This window comes from Coturnix japonica, chromosome 1, assembly GCF_054131305.1.
Source record: "Coturnix japonica strain WE chromosome 1, WE-NBRP24, whole genome shotgun sequence".
NCBI classification, from domain to species: domain Eukaryota; kingdom Metazoa; phylum Chordata; class Aves; order Galliformes; family Phasianidae; genus Coturnix; species Coturnix japonica.
In genome coordinates this window covers 98,846,950-98,865,970 of record NC_140663.1, presented here as the reverse complement: position 1 = coordinate 98,865,970, position 19,021 = coordinate 98,846,950, and the positions used below count along the sequence as shown (strand labels likewise).

Genomic DNA, 19,021 nt, shown 5'->3' with positions numbered 1-19,021 from the left:
GATATATCTGCTTAACACTTTAGGAATATTTTGAAGGCATTGGGCTTTCACCAAGTGTACTATGTTTAATGAACAAAGGCACCATCAGTCTGTGTATTAACAGCATAGCTGTGTGCTGGTTATTGGAGAAGTCTTAAGCTGCATCTCAAGAATGACAGAATCACAGAATCGCTCGCGTTGGAAAAGACCTTTAAGATTGAGTCCAACCACAACCTAACTGTACTACCCTAACTAACAACCCTCTGCTACATCATGTCCCTGAGCAGCACATCCAAACAGTTTTTAAACACATCCAGGGATGGTGACTCAGCCACCTCCCTGGGGAGCCTATTCCCCTTGTTGTAAAGAAGTTTTTCCTGATATCCAACCTAAACTTACCCTGGTGCAACTCAAGGCCATTTCCCCTTGTCCTGTCATTAGTGAGGAGAGATCAGCCCTGCTCTCACTGTAAGCACCTTTCAGATATTGGAAGAGAGCAATAAAGTCTCCCCTCAGCCTCCTTTTCCTCAGGCTAAACAGCCCCAGTTCCTTCAGTCACCATCATTCTGAGTGCTGAGGCTGCTGAATGTTGCCTGTTTTCAGTGTTACTGCAATAAAATGAACCATCAGGAGACAAGTACTACTTCTTCAACATCCACAACATTCTGAATAGTATATTGATTGGCCTATGTGGCTTTGATTGTGGTAGCTCTTGTGCTATATTCAGTGCAAACTTGAGACAGTAACACCATTTATTTTGATAGTTTTCTTGGTTAACGCAAACGACCTCAAAATTAGCACATTGTATATTTGTAGAAGGAAAGTAGTTTTCTGTTATCTAAAGTGGATGGTTGGCAGTATAAGAGCACGTGGATTACTTGGTTTTCACAAAGTAGATTTTGGCTTTAAACATTTGGCTTGGAACATTTCAGGAGGGAGGGGTTTGTTCGTGCATTTGCACAGTTTTGTTGGATTATTAGATTCCGTGGCGTAGGATGATTTATTGGATGCACTTGTTTTTTGGTTATCAGCCCTAGCTTTAAAGGGTGAGCTATGAATAATTCAGTGACTGTTTTATGCTTAAAATTGGGATTGCAATTATTTTAGCATGAGTGTGTCAAAATGACTTTGTGTGAGAAATAGAAGAGTCACCAGGTTATAAAGTTGGAAAGGACCTCTTGAGATTGTCTTGTCCAATAATTTGCTATCTGTCAAAGCAACATTTATTTGTATTTTTTAATCTTAAACACTTCATTCTGAAACTGAGAATGAGAATTCCAGGTGAGAATTTAGTTTTGTGTTCTGTGAGCTCTGGGGGCGTCATCAGTCACTATGTAGGAGTAGTATCAAAGCTTGCCTTTGATTTCGTGTTGGCTTTTTTTTTTTCACTGTTGCTATACAAAATATATTTTTTCTATCCTTTTATTCTGTGCTGTTCATGATACATTTGGTGATTTACAATTTCTGTAGTTATTCCACTACTACGTATGACACCTCTGACTGTTACACTCATTACTGTGCTTTGAAACTGCAGCTGGTTTTGCATTTTTAACCTGTGTTTATGACAAACTTCCACTTGATTTTTCAAGACTGCAGGAATACTGTTTGGAAGGGCTCTGCATTTGCTGCTCTTCATAGAGGAAGACCTCCTGAATTTCCTGTCAACTATGGCACACCACCGAATCTTGGTATGCTTTTACTGAAGTTCATCACTATTGATATGAGTGTGTAACATGCGTATTACACTGGTCTGTCTGGGACTGATGCCTCAGAACTGGATCTGGAGGCTTATCTAGAGAACTTCATATGACTTCAGTGGAGTTATTTATACGTAGGTACAAAGGCCTGCCCACAGCACTAGTGAGATAGTAGCCTCTAGATCAGATCTTTTTCTTTTATTAAGCCCAAATAATAAGTAGATAAACGTACAGATTGGATAGGAGGACTCTTGTATATATTAATGCATAGAGAGCCATGGGAAAATACAGGTAACATCTAGCATTGTGTATTTGGAGACAGTAGTTCTGATTTGAGCAAGTTTAAAGTGCTGTCTTGCTTAACGTACGCATTAAAAGAAGTTGCAGCTTCAGAAAAAGGCATCTGCTTTCTTGAAGTATGAAAGTCACTTTAAGGATATCTTCAAATAGTATGTTAACAAATGATAAATATAATGATATTATAGGGGGAAAAAAAACTTGTTCTGTGTATTAGTATGTAAATTCTTTGATTTCTTTGTGTTCTAGTGGAAGTATATCGAGCGAGACAACTAACTGGATATGCAAAGTTCAGTACTTCCTTTCCAGGAACTATGTATCAGCATGTAAAGATGCACAGGCGGATTCTTGGCCATCTTTCTTCTGTGTACTGTGTTGCATTCGATAGGACTGGACATAGAATATTCACTGTGAGTTGAAATTAATCCGAATCTGAAAATAATAGTAGTTGGATGCTAAGAGAAAAAGTTTGAAATGCAGGCTTTGCTAAAACGTATAGAGCTGGATGTCAGTGCTGTTGAAGTGCAACTGATCAGCTTCATTGCAGTGCTGAGCATAACAGTGTTGTGTAATTAAAAGGTTAAAAGTGTGTAAGAAATTGTTCTTACTTAATGGGGAAGTCTGGGCAGATATCAGTGCAAGTGCTTTCTTTAGTGATGTACTTGTGTATTCAGCAAGTTTCATATTCATCATGAACTGACGGAAGAGAAATTGCTTTTGTGGTATAGGGTAGTAATTTATTGGCTGCTGCAATTTATTGTAATGTCCAGGCTAAATTTAGTCCATACTTTACAGTTGTAGACCTGTGATGATTGCAGTGTAATCTTAAACCATAATTGATTTTATTTTTCTTTCTGTTGGTTATATAACTTTATTTCTGTCAAGTAGCGTGCACAGTTTTAAATAGATGTATAAATGTACCAAACTCTGAAAGAACAAAGGTTCTAAAAGTGAAACTGAAAAACTTAACTGGACTGTCTTTTAGGCACTTTGCTAAGCATTCTAAACATTTCTTTCTAAACATTTCTTTGTAGGGTTCAGATGACTGTCTGGTAAAGATATGGTCAACACATAATGGCCGGTTATTTGCCACACTACGTGGACATTCAGCTGAAATTTCTGATATGGCTGTCAATTATGAAAACACTATGATTGCAGCTGGCAGCTGTGATAAGATGATCAGAGTGTGGTGTCTGAGAACTTGTGCACCGGTTGCTGTCCTCCACGGGCACGCAGGATCCATTACCTCATTGCAGGTATGTTTTGGATTAATACTTGCATTCTGTGTCTTTAATAGGTATTTTGGGTAGTATTAGAACTTGTGTTAAACAGGCAACAGGCATCCACAACCTCCTTGGGCAACCTGTTCCAGTATGCCACCGCCCTCTGTGTGAAAAACTTCCTCCTAATATCTAACCTAAACCTCCCTTGTCTCAGTTTAAAACCATTCTCATGTCCAGCTTCTCGGCCGTCAGGAGCCCCAGGTTCTTATTTGCAAGGCTGCTCTCAAGGGGTTGGTTGCCCAGTCTGTATAAACACCTGGGATTGCCCCAGCCCATGTGCAACACTTTGCACTTAGCCTTGTTGAACCTCAGTAGATTCACATAGGTCCACTTCTCCAGCCTGTCCATGTCCCTCTGGATGGCCTTCCTCCCCTCCAGTCTATCTAAGTACTAACTTTGTTTCTTTTAGTAAATCGTTCAAATTCTCTAAGTTAAAATCAGTTCTTGCGTAAGGGTTAATGAGTGGTAAATATAAATAAGTGGAAAGAGGAGTCCTTGAGTACAATGTAGAATTTTGTTCTAGTGGTACAGAGTGTGAAGTTTCTAGCTCTGGCTTAATACAATCCCTGGATGTTTTACTTACTACTCACTTGGCACTTGTACACAGCAATAGCATGCCAAGATGCTACAAGGACAGCCAGACCACTAAGTGATGGCACAGTCTTTAGAGAACTCTTGTGTGTGGCTTAAGTCACAGAACGTCCTCTTGGCCTTGAGAAGTGTGTATGTAACCTATTATCTCTGCTTCAGTATGCGGAAATGCTTACAATGTAGGTGGATTATGAGAAGCAGGCGGGCCACAAATCTCAAAGATAAATTTCACTTTTGTGGGAGGTTTGAAAGTATTCAAGTGGTAAAAAAAACATGAAGCAGTTGTGGGGAAAAGAGAAGATTTTAATGCCTGAGTTGAGAGTTACATTTAGTAGTAGAACTTAAGTTGCTGGCCTGCTTGTCGATTAGTTAGCTGTCATATTGGCAGAGAAATAATTGCGTTCCTTAGTTGCTTTCTGAAACTGGGTAATACACCTGCATGGAAGCTCTAAATGAATATGGCTGTCTAACTTTGACTTGAAAAGCAAGATTAGTGCCTTGCATTCTGTTAATTCTCTGGTTGCTGTTAAGAAGTAGTTTAACAAAAGTTCCTCTTGCTTTTTCCTGTCCATATGTTGCAAGGCAAATAATGTTCTGGTTCTTGTGAGAGATGGCATATGTAGCTTCACTGTGTGTAGACATACACAGGTGTTCTGAGGAGCAAATGGGGGAACCGAGGCTGTTCTATCTGCAATTGCCTGACAGGACGTTGTAGTGAGGAGAGTGCTGATCTCTTGTGAGAAAAGATAGGATGCTGTCTTCAAATGTAGTCTTAATATTGACAGTTTCTGTGGCATTTATTTCTGGCAAGAAACTTAGTCCTGATGCTCATTGTAGTATGCTGGATCTTTTTGCTTAACAGTCCTTAGTAAGAGTAATTGAAATGTAAGCTTTTTATTGCTGATTCCAGTGCTGATGGTAGTAGTAATTGAATGATTTTATCAGCTTGTCATCTGAATTTTTTGAGAGGTTATCTCTGTGCAGCAAGAAAAACTGTCCTAAAGAAGCGTATACGAGGACTTGCTATAAAGTCGTATGTGATGCTGGTTTACGCATACTTAAACTACATTTTAACATAGGCTCATGTTTTCAACTCTGTAATTTAACAGAGCATATCTACTGAAAATTCCTTTCACTGCTCTGTCTGCTTGTTCCTTCCCTTTGTACATTGTTAGAATTTCTAATGGTTACCAAAACAAAGCAATGAGTGAGTTGTTATATAACGCAATAATTGAAACCTACAACACGGGCTAATTAGGGAATAGGAGGTGTTACATTTGAAGCATTATCAGCAATCACTTTAGCAGTTTTACTTTAGATCTTGTATTATTGTTTTTTACAAAAACGTTTTTACAAGTTCATAAAATATTTGGGTTTGTATGTTTCTGACCTCAGTTTTTTCCTCCCCTTACAGTTTAGTCCAATGGTGAAAGGCTCTATGCGATATATGGTCTCTACTGGTGCAGATGGAAACGTCTGCTTTTGGCAGTGGGATACAGATACCATGAAATTCAGGTGTGTAACTGGGGATGCTGATGGACTCTTTTAATGTTATATTCTGCTTGATGAAAATAAATTGTGTGATTTGGAAAATTCTTACTGACTTAACTATCTAGAAACTTCGTATAAATATTTAAAAGCACTAATTATACTCTTTACAAATTAGTTCTTCTGTTGTCCTGGGAAATGAATCCACTTTTCTGTATTTTCTCCTTAATGTGGCTTTTAATCGCTACTTTGTTTGAAATTTTGGCTACGTTAACTGGGAGAGTGTGTTTGTGACTTGCAGAAAGGGAACCAATTGCTTTGCGTAGAACTGCAAAGCTTGTATCTACTTCTGTAAAATAGCATGAATTTACGTTCTGCAGTAATGATATCTAATAGGCCTTATTTCTTGTATCGCTAATGGTCTGTAGTTTGTGAGCATGAGTTCAGTACTTTGTGGATACTGAGTATAGAGGATGCACGCTCCTTAGCTTGTCATGCTTAAGATTTTGCTGAAACTTGTAAACTAGTGGTTCTGTGGGATGCAAATAGCATTTGATTGCATGTGCATACAGTAACATGGAAAATAAACCATACTGTTTATCCTCCTGCATGAGATGTACAGATGTTAGCATATGTATTTAAGTACCTATTATGTAGGTGTTCAAGGAAACATACGCTTATGTTTTGAAGCGCTGATAAAAGCTGAGTTTTTGTGACACATCCTGTTTGAAGCAATTTTTCTTTTTAAGCAATCGGCCAGTGAAATTTACGGAGAAGCCTAGACCAGGAGTTCAGATGCTTTGTTCTTCATTCAGTGTAGGTAAGGCATATGTAGATTGAATTAAGCACTGTGATTTTTCCTCTTTCCCCATGAGCATGTTTATAATACTTACGTGACAGCTTTAAAAATAAAACAGCCACTATATAATAAGTAACCATATGTGTGTGTGTGTGCTGTTAGGTTGTGACATTAATTAATATGGTGAATTGCCTTAGCCAACAGTAAACTATTTCCCATTTGTCTGCAGCGGTTTGCTAAAGGAATAATCACCTGATGCTCCTTTACTCTTTGGATATGCTGGACTTTTGTACTCGTTTAACCCCTTAGCATACTGCCACAGTTTTGGAAAATTATTATTAATTTTATTTATTTAGAATGACCTGGGTTGGAAGGGACCTCAAGGATCATGTAGTTCCAACCCCCCTGCCTGGCAGGGCCACCAAACTTCCACATTTACTAGATCAGGCTGCCCAGGGCCCCGTCCAACCTGGCCTTGAACACCTCCAAGGATGGGGCATCCACAACCTCCCTGGGCAATTGTTATCTAAGATAACACAGGCAACAGCAGCAGTTACTGCCAACAGTAGGAGCTTCTGATTCTGTGCCAATTGTATGCAGAGATTGTCAGAAAGATCCCTTCTTTCTTGAGAATCCATAAATGCACCTATAAATGTGCTTCAGCCTTGGCTCATAGTGATCCTCTTATTCTAATCGTGTGGGTGAATTTTGTGGGAAGGCTTGCTGGTACCAGACAGCATAAATATCAGAAGAAAGCTGGGAACAAATGAAATGCATCTCAAAGTCTAGGTTTTTCCTGCCCCCTTTTTTTTTTTTTTTTTTTTTCTTTTTCAAATAAACTTTAGGCAACACTTTCTGGAGCCAAGAAGCAGATTATTGTATTGCTATCATCACGGCTAAGCACTGTTCTGCTTACGCTGGTGTATCCATGCTTGTGAAATGATACTTATGGCAGAATTGGTGCACGTGCTACAATAAAATAATCATCTAGATGATTCTGATGATGGTTAGCCAGATTTCCTCTAAACAGGCACCTGTGTGCCTAAGCAGTGATGTTACATGCTAAGCATTCTCCTGGGTGCATATGTTAAAATGTTTATTACGTTATGACTTGCCTGTTTTTACCATGGCCAAGAAGGCTTTCCTTGGTAAGGGGGGGATTCCATTCTACGCATGCATCAGTGGAAATCTTTAGTTTTTTTTAAACTAAATATCTGAGAAATGTGGTATTTTAATGAAGCTACTGTGTAAGAAACTACTGCTTGATTATTATTATTATTATTTAAATTATTTGTATTTTTTTGCAGGTGGTATGTTTTTAGCCACTGGCAGTACTGACCACATTATAAGGATGTATTACTTCGGCTCTGAAACGCCTGAGAGAATAGCTGAATTGGAGAGTCACGCTGTAAGATTTTTGTCTACTAATTAATTTACCCTCAATTTGAGTTTTAATCCAGAGAGTTATATATAGTTAAACTCTTAAAGCTCTTTAAAGGGGAACTTTTCAAATACACATCTTTCTTATTATGTTTTAATACAATTGCCCTAATGCTGAATCTGAGTTTAACCATTTATGGTATAGTGATGAGACTTGACGAATGTGTATTGTGTTAGTGAAGAAAACTTTCAGCTCTGTAAGATAAACTTAGTTGAGTGTGATATCTGCTTTCTCTATTGCTTTTATTGTAATAAAGAAATACAGTATTAGCTAGAATTTTTAAGGAACGTGTGAGTGGGAGCAGCAAAATTCTCTGGATTGTAATCGGTTTATGATACTGGAAGTATGTGGTCAAGTTCATTGTCTGCCAAGTTATTAATGGGCAGTTACTTTGTTTGGCTGTACTTCTCGTTTAAATGAAACATTTTTGTGAAGCTTGCATTTTAGATGTAGCAGTTAATGGTTACTGAATTCTGGTAGGTCTCTATCAGGCTCGAGTGTCTCTGCAGAGTTATAAAATATACTTTTATTATTGTTGTTTCAGATTTTCATAGTCTCAGATCTGTCAAAACTGTATTTCATTTTTTAAAATACAATTTCTGACAAACATTTTTTTCTCTTGCAGGATAAAGTTGACAGCATTCAATTTTCCAACAGTGGTGACAGGTATGTTGAAAGGTGCTAAGATGTAACCAAATAGAACATTACTTCGGAGCTAGGAATGTATTTTTGTTCCTGCATGAAGGTTTCTAGTGAGATCTTACTACCTTAAACTGTAAGGTCTAATATGGGCTAACCTAGGAGAGAATAGCTGAGTTAAAGCTGTGTGCCTCAACCTTCTATCGAACTTTGGATTAGCTGAATTTGTATTTGCTTGGAGGAATTTTATGTATCAAAAGTGTCTGTGGCTTCTTCGTTTTCTTTTCTTCACAGTTTAAGCAAATATTTGATCAAAACGGGAAACAGGAGAATGTGCAAATGGCCTAAGAAAAAGTTTTAGTCCTACTCATTTTTGTTTCTAATCTACTGTTATTTTTAAAGGAAATTGATTTGTTATTTTATAGCTGATTTTTGGGAGTGGAAAAAGTGTTGCTTAAAATTCCATTTGTAAAATTTAAACTGAACTTCAAATACAGAGTGGCACCTAAATTGATTATTCATCATTTTCCCATCTCAAATCACAGAATGCTTTGATTGGAAGGGACTTTTAAGGAAGGACATCTAGTTCCAACCCCCTGCTACAGTCAGGGACACCTCCCTCTAGACCTGGTTGCTCACAGCCCCATCCAATCTGGCCTTGAGCCCTTCCAGGAAGGGAGCATCCACAACCTCACTGCGATACCTGTACCAGAATCTCACCACCATCACAGTAAAGCAGCTTTTCCTAAGAAAATGAGAATTTCTATTGAAGTGAAAATATGGATTTTAGCCTTCAAGGCAGGCTTCAATACGCAACCATAAGTTACAGCTGTATTTTTGTTGGGTCCTTTCTCTCTCAGTAAGACGGGTAACTGCAAATGAGGATCCTAATTGTTAGCTTAGAACTTGTAATTCTTCCTTTTGAGAGCATTTGTCTGTACTTGTACACATCTTTGGCACTGTTGTTTTGCACTGATCCATCACATTTCAAGCTTGTATGGGTTACTTTTGAAAGCACTGTTTAAAGAAAGAAAAGCCCAAAGTCTCAAAAATAAAATAAGCCTAAGAAGCCAAACAATCTCACTGCTGCTGTTTTGCTTGGTGACACTTTCTTTGGAACATGCTTAGAATTTATAATTATTACTAATATGAATCATTGCTAATTAGAGTATAGACATGATATACCCAGTACACAACTTTTTATGTGGGAGCTGTATCAGCTGTCTTTCACGGTGTTGTGATTCATGGACTAGGGAGATTATTAGAATGTCTGATTGCCTTTTAGTTCCTCTCTTCAGGAGTTATTGATCTTCTATATTTTTTGAGAACACATTACTTAAAAAGCAGATATTTATAGAACTGTAACTGAGAAGGAATTGAGGATAACGTTGTGCATTTAACTTGGGGATTGGTACTGTTCTGCATGTTTTGAGAACTTCGTTCAGCTTCAGTTCTGAAAAACCTTTTACCTTCTGGAAAGAGAAATAACAGTTAACTGTGGAAAAACTCTTAAACATAAATTGGCAATGACATTCAGTATTTCATGGTGTTATTCTGACTTGTGGTGTTGTTTCCCTCTGGAAATACTTTAAACAAATTCCTCTAACCATCTTTTAAAACTTCTTTAAGGTTCATAAGTGGCAGTAGAGATGGGACAGCACGAATCTGGCGCTATGAAGACGCTGAATGGAAGAGCATTCTGTTGGATATGTCCGATCGATTACCAGGGTAGGTGAAGTATTCCCTTTTTTATCTGTTATATATATCTATTAATATCTGTTAATATATCTATTATTCAAACTCAAGAAAGGACAGATTTGCTTTATACTTCATTGTTTTAAAAAGGAAAAAAAAATTTAAAATGTCAATACAAACTTAGTTATTAATGTTCCTTATCTTGTCTAGTTATTAACACAGGCAAACCAGTAATTTTTCTCTAGCTTGAGACTGAGATGGTTGAGGTAATTTTAACTCCTACCTTTATAACTTTAAATAGTGACATGTGTTCAGAAGAAGACAAATTTATGAGGCCTAAAGTAACGATGATCGCTTGGAACCAAAATGACGAGTATGTTGTTACGGCTGTAAATAATCATCTGCTCAAAGTTTGGAATTCGTGTACGGGGCAATTGCTTCATGATTTGGTGGTATGTAGTTATTGTTCAATGCTTTTTGGGGTAGATCTTCAGTAAGTCATTCTATGTTTAGAGTGGCATGTGCATGCTGAGTTCATCATTAGGTCTGATTGTCTTGAATATTCTACATTAATCATAAGGGAAGTGTAATGTTTTGGGTTTTTTTTTTTTTTAACCAAAACTGCTTTCTCCTGCTTTTGAACAAACTTGTCTGTTTAATGGTTCTTAATAGTTCACATTCATTTGCCAGAAGCTCCATATTTCCTAAGTTCTTGTTTGCATATGGGAAATAATTAAATTTCAAATGATGTTTCTACATTGGAAGAGTTTTTGCTCTACTTTCTGTGTCCCACTCTAGTTGCAGAGATAGCAATCTGGATACATGTACTGTGGAAGTGCTAACAGTTGATATATTTTTGGATGCAGGTTGTAGAGATTTTGTTTTAAAGAGTCTTTGTATAAGAAGAGAATGGTGCAGTGCTTAATGCAGATATCTTGTTGATTTGGATTTATATCCTCTCTTTTGCATGTGACTTGGAATTTTGAATTTTTAGGGGCATGCGGATGAAGTATTTGTCTTGGAGACCCATCCTTTTGATTCCAGGATAATGCTGTCTGCTGGTCACGATGGCAACATCTTTATATGGGACATTACAAAGGGCACAAAACCAAAGCATTATTTCAACATGGTAAGAGGTTTTTTAATTTCCACTTTTTCTCAACACCACAGTAGTGTGTTCATGTAATATTTTAAAGAACCATCATCAACATTCAACATGTATACCTGCTGCTATTTCAGTTTGCCACCAGAACTGTTACCTTAGAATTTCTTGGTCACTAGAACTATAGTTGCAATGTGACTAATACCGAGTTTATAATTTGATGTGTCAGGGCATGGGTTGGTTCCTTTGTCTGCTTCCAGTTGCCCGCCTGCTTCAATGAATCACATGTCTCTTAGTGGACCCTTTACTAAGCTTAATCAGTTCACTAGCCTTGAAAAGTATCAGCTGCTTCCGTGCATTAGTACAATTCTCCAGAGCTTTTGGTTTGAGTTAGGTTAGGGTGTAAGCTTACTGAGATAAGGAGGATTGTTTGTGAGAGGAGGATTGTGTGAACTTGTAGCCAGATGTAAAGAATGTGAGATATGAGGGAACAAAGCAAGATGGCACTTTCATCATAATCAAGGTCTGATCTCTTTTTGGCTTGTTTACTGGTACTTCTCACTCTGTGAGTGCTGCAAATAGCTAACACCGGGGCTTTTCCACTCTTTGTTCCAAGGGACGTTTTAGCACCTCATTCACAGTATCTGTTACTAGTTTAGATGAGGTAGGTTCCACTGAAAAGCCTGAAAGACCTGTCTCTTCAGGAATCACATATACAAGTAGTTTATTCTCAACTGTACTAAAAATGATAATACTGTAAGCTTTGGTGCTTTTTGGAGCAATTTTTGATTTTTGCTCTAAAAGTTTGAAATACTCTCAAGTTTCTTTCCTTTAATCTAGATTGAAGGCCAAGGACACGGTGCTGTTTTTGACTGCAAATTTTCTCCAGATGGGCAGCATTTTGCATGTACAGATTCTCATGGGCATCTGTTGATATTTGGATTTGGCTGTAGCAAACCTTATGAAAAGGTAAGCTCAGTTTTTTATTAGAACTGTTTAGTTGAGCTTCCAACTGAAATTAGATTAGTAATGGCAATTCCTGAAACATGGAAAGTAACAGAATTTTGTATGTGTAGGGGATGTAAGTATAATGTGTTTCTTGATGTATATGAGTTCTACACGTAGAAAACATTTTGAATGTTAAGTGTAGAACAACATTGTTTTCTAAAATTGTTTTTGTTGCTTGGAAAAATGATGTCAAAAATGGGAGTACTGCATTGTGTACTGGTTATAGTAGTTGTACATAACTCTTCTCATTGGGAACTCACCTTTTACCTTTTTAGGTGGTTTTATGTTTCAATTAGTATTGCTTGTTTTCTTGTGTGTTTTCTGACAGATTTCCAAGTTCTTTCCTTCAATCTCACAACAAAACTTTCATTTCCTTTTAGATTCCTGATCAGATGTTCTTCCACACTGACTACCGACCCCTTATTCGAGACTCCAACAACTATGTCCTAGATGAGCAGACTCAACAGGCTCCTCATCTCATGCCCCCTCCCTTCTTAGTAGATGTGGATGGAAACCCTCATCCAACAAAATATCAAAGATTGGTGCCAGGAAGAGAGAATTCTGCAGATGAACATCTGATTCCTCAACTTGGATATGTAGCAACAAGTAAGAATGCTAAAAATCTATATCCAGAATTTATCTGTGCTGTAGTAATTCTGATTTGGGACAGAGTAGATGTGGCATAGGTGGTATAAAACTGTCATTGTTTTCCCACATGCTAGCAGCTATCATATGTATTTGTGTGCTTCAAGGATGCTGAAATATCCCACAGTGAATTCTACTTCCAAAAAGGAAAAAAAATGATCCTTTGTCTCAAGTGGATGTAAATTTTTTTGTTCTGGATCCGACATACATTAACTTAACTGTGCTTCAGTTTTAGACTCCACAAATGTCTCACTTGGGATAGGCAACTTGAATAATTTCCAGAGTTCTTGTTGTAGTCAGTTGCAGAACACGTCTGTGTGTGATGTGAACAAAGAAATCATTTGCTATAATAAGTTAATTATTCCATTCATGTTTGTTGTTCTGTTACACTTGCAAGGTGATGGAGAAGTGGTTGAACAAGTTATAGGCCAACAGACAGTTGATCAGGATGAACAAGGCATGGAGCCCAGCATTCTTGATGGTATGATTAGACAACTGCAACTACAACAAGATCAAAGAATTGCAGCAGCAGATCAAGAACCTGCTTCAAGTGGTGTACAGAATGGAGAAGGAACACCTAGAAGAGGTTAGTACTTAGAGGCTGAGAATGCAGCCTCACTGCATCTCTGTGAGGAGTGGAAGTGGAGAAGGAAGTGGCAGGCTCCTTGGGGTCACTGATGTAAGGACATGCAAGAACAACAAAGAACAGGTTTGGTGTAGGGACAGGGGTTCGTAGTGAACAAGAGGAAAAAATTTCTTTACCATGGAGGTGATTAAACACAGGTATGGGCTTCCTAGCGAGGTGATTGATGTCCTGTGCCTGTGAATGTTCAAGAATCATTTGGACGATGCTCTCAAGTGTGGGAGATGGAGAGGCCAGCTTGGCCTTGTTGTTTACCGTCTCGCTGATAATGAGGCTCCGGAAAGGAGACAGAAGGTCTGAACAAACAGGAATGTCTTGTCTCTAGGCATAAGATAAACTTAACTTGGATATTGTTTTGGGGGCTAAGCTTCTCTTTATGTAATTTTCTGGTTAAGATTTTATTCCTTCACTAAAGCACTGTTGTTACCGTGATTAAATAACAAAACAAAGCCTTTTAATGTTCAGGACTGTTAACTGTATTTACTGTAGAGTGCTTTGTTTTTTGCAATATGTGACATGTGCAGGATCTTCATTGATTCATTCTTCTTCGAGGTTTTCAGGATGAGCATTTTACCATACTGGAGTCCTTTCTTCCTTCTTTGTAGGTTTAAACTAGAATCTCTTATGATAAGTGTCTGTAGTTTCAATTATTTTCAACCAGTTTCAGGGAAACTGCTTTTCAAAACCTCAGAACTGCCTGAAATTGTTCAGAAATAACACCTGTTACGTTATACTTGCTTTCACTGTATTAAAGTAATAGTATAAACGACCATTTAGAAAGCACGTGTGCCTTGTTGCTCTGTTTTCTACAAGACAAGTTCCTGAAAGTGACCCCTCGACTTCTACATAATGATCATGGAGATAAGAATAAGGGAATTGATAGGCTTTTTCTCTTATCTGTAGTAAGGAAAACAAGATTTTAATTCTGCATAATCCAAAAGAAATGTCTTTATTTATATATTTTAGTATTCAGAAGACCAAGTTTAGACATCCAGTCTCCTCCCAATATTGGTCTGCGCCGCAGTGGGCAAGTTGAAGGTGTGAGGCAAATGCATCAGAATGCCCCACGAAGTCAGATGGCTACGGAGAGAGACCTTCAGGCCTGGAGACGAAGAGTTGTTGTACCAGAAATACCACCAAGCTTACTCAGGTCTGTAAAGAGCTGACTTGGCTGGAGATAAATCTAGAGAGAGTGCATCATTCTCTTACTTCTAAATTGAGTACTGCTGTCTAAAATAGGCTCTGGTATGAATTGAAATAATTGAATGGACAGCTGTGCTTAAAGCTTTTTAATTGTAAGCTCCATTCAACAAGATGAATGAAAAATTAGTTTAATAAAGAATGATTCTCCCATATTTTATTTCAGTACTTTGAGTCTCCATTAAAAACCAAATGTCTGACGTTCTTGTTTTTATCCAAAAGAAAGGGAGGTGCAGGTGAAATGTGTGTATGTGAAAGAGTTTAGAGAGGTTATGCTTTTGTGAGACTCTGGGAGGGCAACGTGTTAAGACCAGAAACAAACTGAACGCTTGATACATTTGCACCAAGATGTGTACCGTAAACTTCAGGACAGTTCTTTACTGCAGAAGTAATTAGCTTGCTTTGAAAAGTACTAATAGTATGCATCTGTGTTGTGATAGCCAGCTTCTTTTTCTGGAAGTCAGAGGACTTCTGTTATGTTGTAGGCCTTTGAACAATAATACAAGTCTGGAATTAATGAAATAGGAGCAGATGCTAGGACTTTTTACATAGATGTTTTTTTCTTAAGAGAATGGATTGTTTGATTCAGTGTTGCTAAAAGAGATGAAGCATTACGCTTTCATGACTTCCTTATAGGAAGCAGGAAAAATACCGAATTGCAAAAGGGGAAGAAGAGAGAGCTCTTTACCAGTCAGAGAGGAGAAGAAAGTCATTCCAGTCATCGGATAAGGTACGTATCAACTTCTAGGAAAGCTGGTATTCTGCTTTAAACTAAGAAAGCAGACATTTCTAAAGGTCTGGTATTCAAAGGTTCCTGTGATAAGCTTCTGCAGGACAAAATTTACAAGACAGTTATGGGACTAAATTTGTTTTACTTCTGTGAACACCTAAATTTCATTTTTTTTAGTTAAGTTTTGCCTCTTTCCTCCAGGGTATTTAGTAGAATTTATAAAGACAGTGTTTTCAGACCATTTTAGTTTTACCACAGTTAAGAGATGAAAGGCAGTTGTGTAGGTTGATATAAGCATTGAGGAGGGGCAAGTAAGAGTGTTCAGGATCTTAAGTTTGAAGAATTGTAGGGTACGTTGTGATTCTGTGCTTTTTTTAGCTTTAGATGATCATGTTTTGTATATGATAAACTTTTTTCACAATTGCTTTACTTTGAACTCTTTTTCATTGTCAGTTTTTTTGGAAGAGGTCAGTAAGAAGGATAGATACTGGACTAGTTTTGTAAGGTTGTGGACTAATTCACTATATTTTGCAGTACAAAACAACTTGATGAACAACTTGAGGGGGGGAAACTATACTGCATGATTCCCATAATTGGGATGAGGCATGAATTTCTCTTCTTGATTCTATTAACATATGTAAGTGACATGAATCAACTTGTCACTTGTATTAGTAGGGAACACTTTAATTAAACTTTAGGTTGGGAACTGGATATGTAATGGCTTACGGTAAAATTATTTCTTGTGAGAAGGAATTGTGATGTCTGTGATGCAGTGAGGCCATTTCAGTTGTTGCATTTGTCAGTGCTTTTAGATACCCCTTTGAGCCTAATACAAATGTTTGCCATGTAAATATTCCCATGTAACATTTCTTTCTACTTTATAAATAAATTAGAGTGACTCCGAGTCTTCGATAATACAGTCTAAACGTAGACTGCATAGACGGAAATATCCAAATTACCGAACACGAAACAACATTGAACAGCTTGATTCTTCTGATGAGGAGAGAGATGACTGCTTTAGTTTGATAGAGCAGGTAAGTTCTCTTGATTTCAGTATTTTCAATTTCAGTTCCTTAAGTATAGTTTCATGGCATTGTAACTTCTTTTGTAAAACAAAACCCCTCTTCTACCAGGGAAGGCATTTTACTGTAACAGTAGTGATGCTTGCAGAAATGGTAATGCTTCTCAAACATCATTATTTGTTGCCTTAATAACAGTGATCTTTCCTGTCAGTTTAGACATGCCTAAGCTATGTTTGCTGAGAATCTTAATCAAATCCATAGATGGAGGCAAAAACCTGATATATTGCTGAGATTGACTTAAACTGAGATTTGGATTCTGGATATTTTTTTTTTTTTTAAATGTTCCTCTTCAAAAAGCTTTTTTATGGCCTAGTAAGGTATATCTTCTGTAGTTTATTTAAACTGGCTGAGTCCTGGCTCACAATTTGAGGGATGAAATGCAGTTTTGTGAGTAGCAGGAGGCTTGGCTGTTGTGGTTTTGGATGCTATGAGTACATGCTAGGGCTGCTTCCATTGCAGTTGATTTGCTTTGCACACAAGGAAATAGTTTCAAAAGGGGAAAGAAATTGACAAAGTCAAACTTGTTGGACCAGTGTCCTGTTTTGTTAATGAAGAGTGGTGAATGGAGATGTTCAGGAGCTAAGATAATGCTCCTTTAAGATGGTGGAAAACTACTCTTGCCTTGCTAGGATAATAATAATAAACACTTTAATAAAAAGTTCAATTTTTTTCTTATTTTGGTGGTAGAGTAGAAAGTGAGTTGGCAGGTGACAGGTTGTGTGTTGTTTAATTCAAAGACTTGCAGCATGAGTAAGTTCATCTATACTGTGTGAACAGTATTGGTTATATGGGGAAACTTGCTCTGACAGGCTGACAAATGTTATCAGTTGGACTAATTCAGAGAGTACTAAACTTGAAAGTGCAAGTCAGACCTTCTTTGGTTGTTTGACAGTATACAACTTGGGACACAAACAGTGCGTTATATTTAGTTATATATCAGCCTAGTAAAATGTGAGGGAATGTCTAGGAGTTAGTGATTAATAGTGCAGTCCTGAGGTTAATGCTCTTAGTTGAAGTAAAGGAGGTGACAGGAAATTACTACTTTAAATTCCACTTTACCAGATTTCTTGGTAACCGTGCAGGTTAGATTTGGGAGCAGATAATGTGTTTTATGTTTAGGACCATTAAAAAGTGTTGTGAGATAGTTTTGGTTTGACTCTTGACAATTTTTCAATTCAGGAAGCTGAAGAAAGTGAGGGCTCTGGATCATCTGAAGAGGAGGAAGAATGGAGAAGTGATAAGAAAAGCAACACTTTCAGCTCTAGGTAAAAGCAAACAACTCCCAGCTTTTACTTTTATGAATTTCAGTTCAGTTTTGGCAAGTTCAAGTTGTATGGAAGCTCTAGTGTAATCCATACGATTTTTATGCTTTCTTGGTGACTGTATGGCAATGTCACATTGCATCTTTATTTACTGTGACCAGACCTTTTTCTCTCTTACTGTAGTTTCTAATCCTTTCACTTGTTGGATTTTTTCTTGCTATCTGGCTTAAAAATAATAATAATCATATTTTATTTATTCATTTTTTGAGAACAGAGCAACAGTCAGTTGCTTGCTCTTAAGATTATGGTTGGTTGAAAACAACAACAATAAAATCTTAATTTTGATGAGTAACTTTATTATTTAGAACAGGAGTTACAGATGTGTTTTTTTGTTTTTTTTAACTGATATTAACATGACTTTCTAAGTATTCTTTCTAGAATTCTCTAGTAGCAGAAGTGAGAAGTACGAATATCCAAAAGCAAGTTGAACCTTTGAGATTTGTGTAACTGTTTTTAACGAGTTCAGTTTACACTTGATTGTTTTATTAGGGATGGCTTTTATTCAAATAAAAGTCGTGAACTTTAGAATTCACCAGACATCTTTTCTTTGGAAAGCATAGTTTAAATTACAGTCTTTCCAGAAAATTACTTAACATATCAAGTAGTTATTGGGGACAAAAAAAGATAGTTCTTATGATACTGCTTTCCATGATAATCTATATCAGGCAGTGTTGGTCTAACAGATATTAGCATTCTTAAAGTACTGACAAATCAATTCTGTATTTGTATTCCCCCGTGATGCGCTCGTCATGGTCAGTGATTCTTCAAGTAGATACTCTGACTGGATCGCTGATGCAGGGATTAACCTGCAGCCTCCTGTCCGGACCTCTCGACGGAAACCTGTCAGGTACTGTAGTACCTCAGAAGATGAAGTGTCAGCAGGGAAATCATCTCCTCCAAAGCGAAGAAGGAGAAAAAGAAGAAAAAAGCCCAGACCGAAAAAGCAGGAAGGGGTATGAAATTCATTTATTGTATTCACTTTCTACTAGATTGCTCTCTTGAGGTTGTGTACCTCTTCACTGGAAACTCTTTTAAGTAGTGGCTATTGCGGTTGGACACTGATGTTATTACCCCTACATACAGGCTGCCCTTGAGAATTTGAGAACATTTTCATATCCAAGGTATCTACTGATTTATCTATGCTCCAAATGAAACCCTTGTTCATTTAAAATAAAAAATATTCAGAAAAACGTTCCAAGAGGGAAACATTATTAAGTAACTGTACAGAATAATAGACAAAAACCCTGTAATGCAGTCTGGTTTTAATTAGTATATTGTTTGAGAAACTTGGGAGATATAGTTGCTGTATTTATGAGAACAGTTTCTACTTGGGTATAATTTTTTATTTTTGTAAAAGATAACAGTTATTCTTCTTCAAGC

General features: G+C 37.3%; 1 protein-coding gene across 6 annotated transcripts in view; it reads left to right on the top strand.

Annotated features, from left to right (window-relative positions):
- BRWD1 (bromodomain and WD repeat domain containing 1) overlaps window positions 1-19,021 on the top strand; it is a 46,973-nt gene that overhangs the window by 3,783 nt on the left and 24,169 nt on the right. For all 6 annotated transcript variants that reach the window (XM_015882622.2, XM_015882618.2, XM_015882609.2 and 3 more), the window contains exons 6-23: window positions 1,569-1,667; window positions 2,223-2,383; window positions 3,008-3,229; window positions 5,262-5,362; window positions 6,085-6,155; window positions 7,442-7,542; window positions 8,201-8,241; window positions 9,844-9,942; window positions 10,211-10,361; window positions 10,904-11,038; window positions 11,852-11,980; window positions 12,400-12,625; window positions 13,062-13,250; window positions 14,274-14,457; window positions 15,144-15,237; window positions 16,131-16,271; window positions 17,499-17,584; window positions 18,399-18,594. In XM_015882622.2, coding sequence (XP_015738108.2) covers window positions 1,569-1,667; window positions 2,223-2,383; window positions 3,008-3,229; window positions 5,262-5,362; window positions 6,085-6,155; window positions 7,442-7,542; window positions 8,201-8,241; window positions 9,844-9,942; window positions 10,211-10,361; window positions 10,904-11,038; window positions 11,852-11,980; window positions 12,400-12,625; window positions 13,062-13,250; window positions 14,274-14,457; window positions 15,144-15,237; window positions 16,131-16,271; window positions 17,499-17,584; window positions 18,399-18,594 — 2,426 coding nt within the window. The remainder of the gene's footprint in view (window positions 1-1,568; window positions 1,668-2,222; window positions 2,384-3,007; window positions 3,230-5,261; window positions 5,363-6,084; window positions 6,156-7,441; window positions 7,543-8,200; window positions 8,242-9,843; window positions 9,943-10,210; window positions 10,362-10,903; window positions 11,039-11,851; window positions 11,981-12,399; window positions 12,626-13,061; window positions 13,251-14,273; window positions 14,458-15,143; window positions 15,238-16,130; window positions 16,272-17,498; window positions 17,585-18,398; window positions 18,595-19,021) is intronic.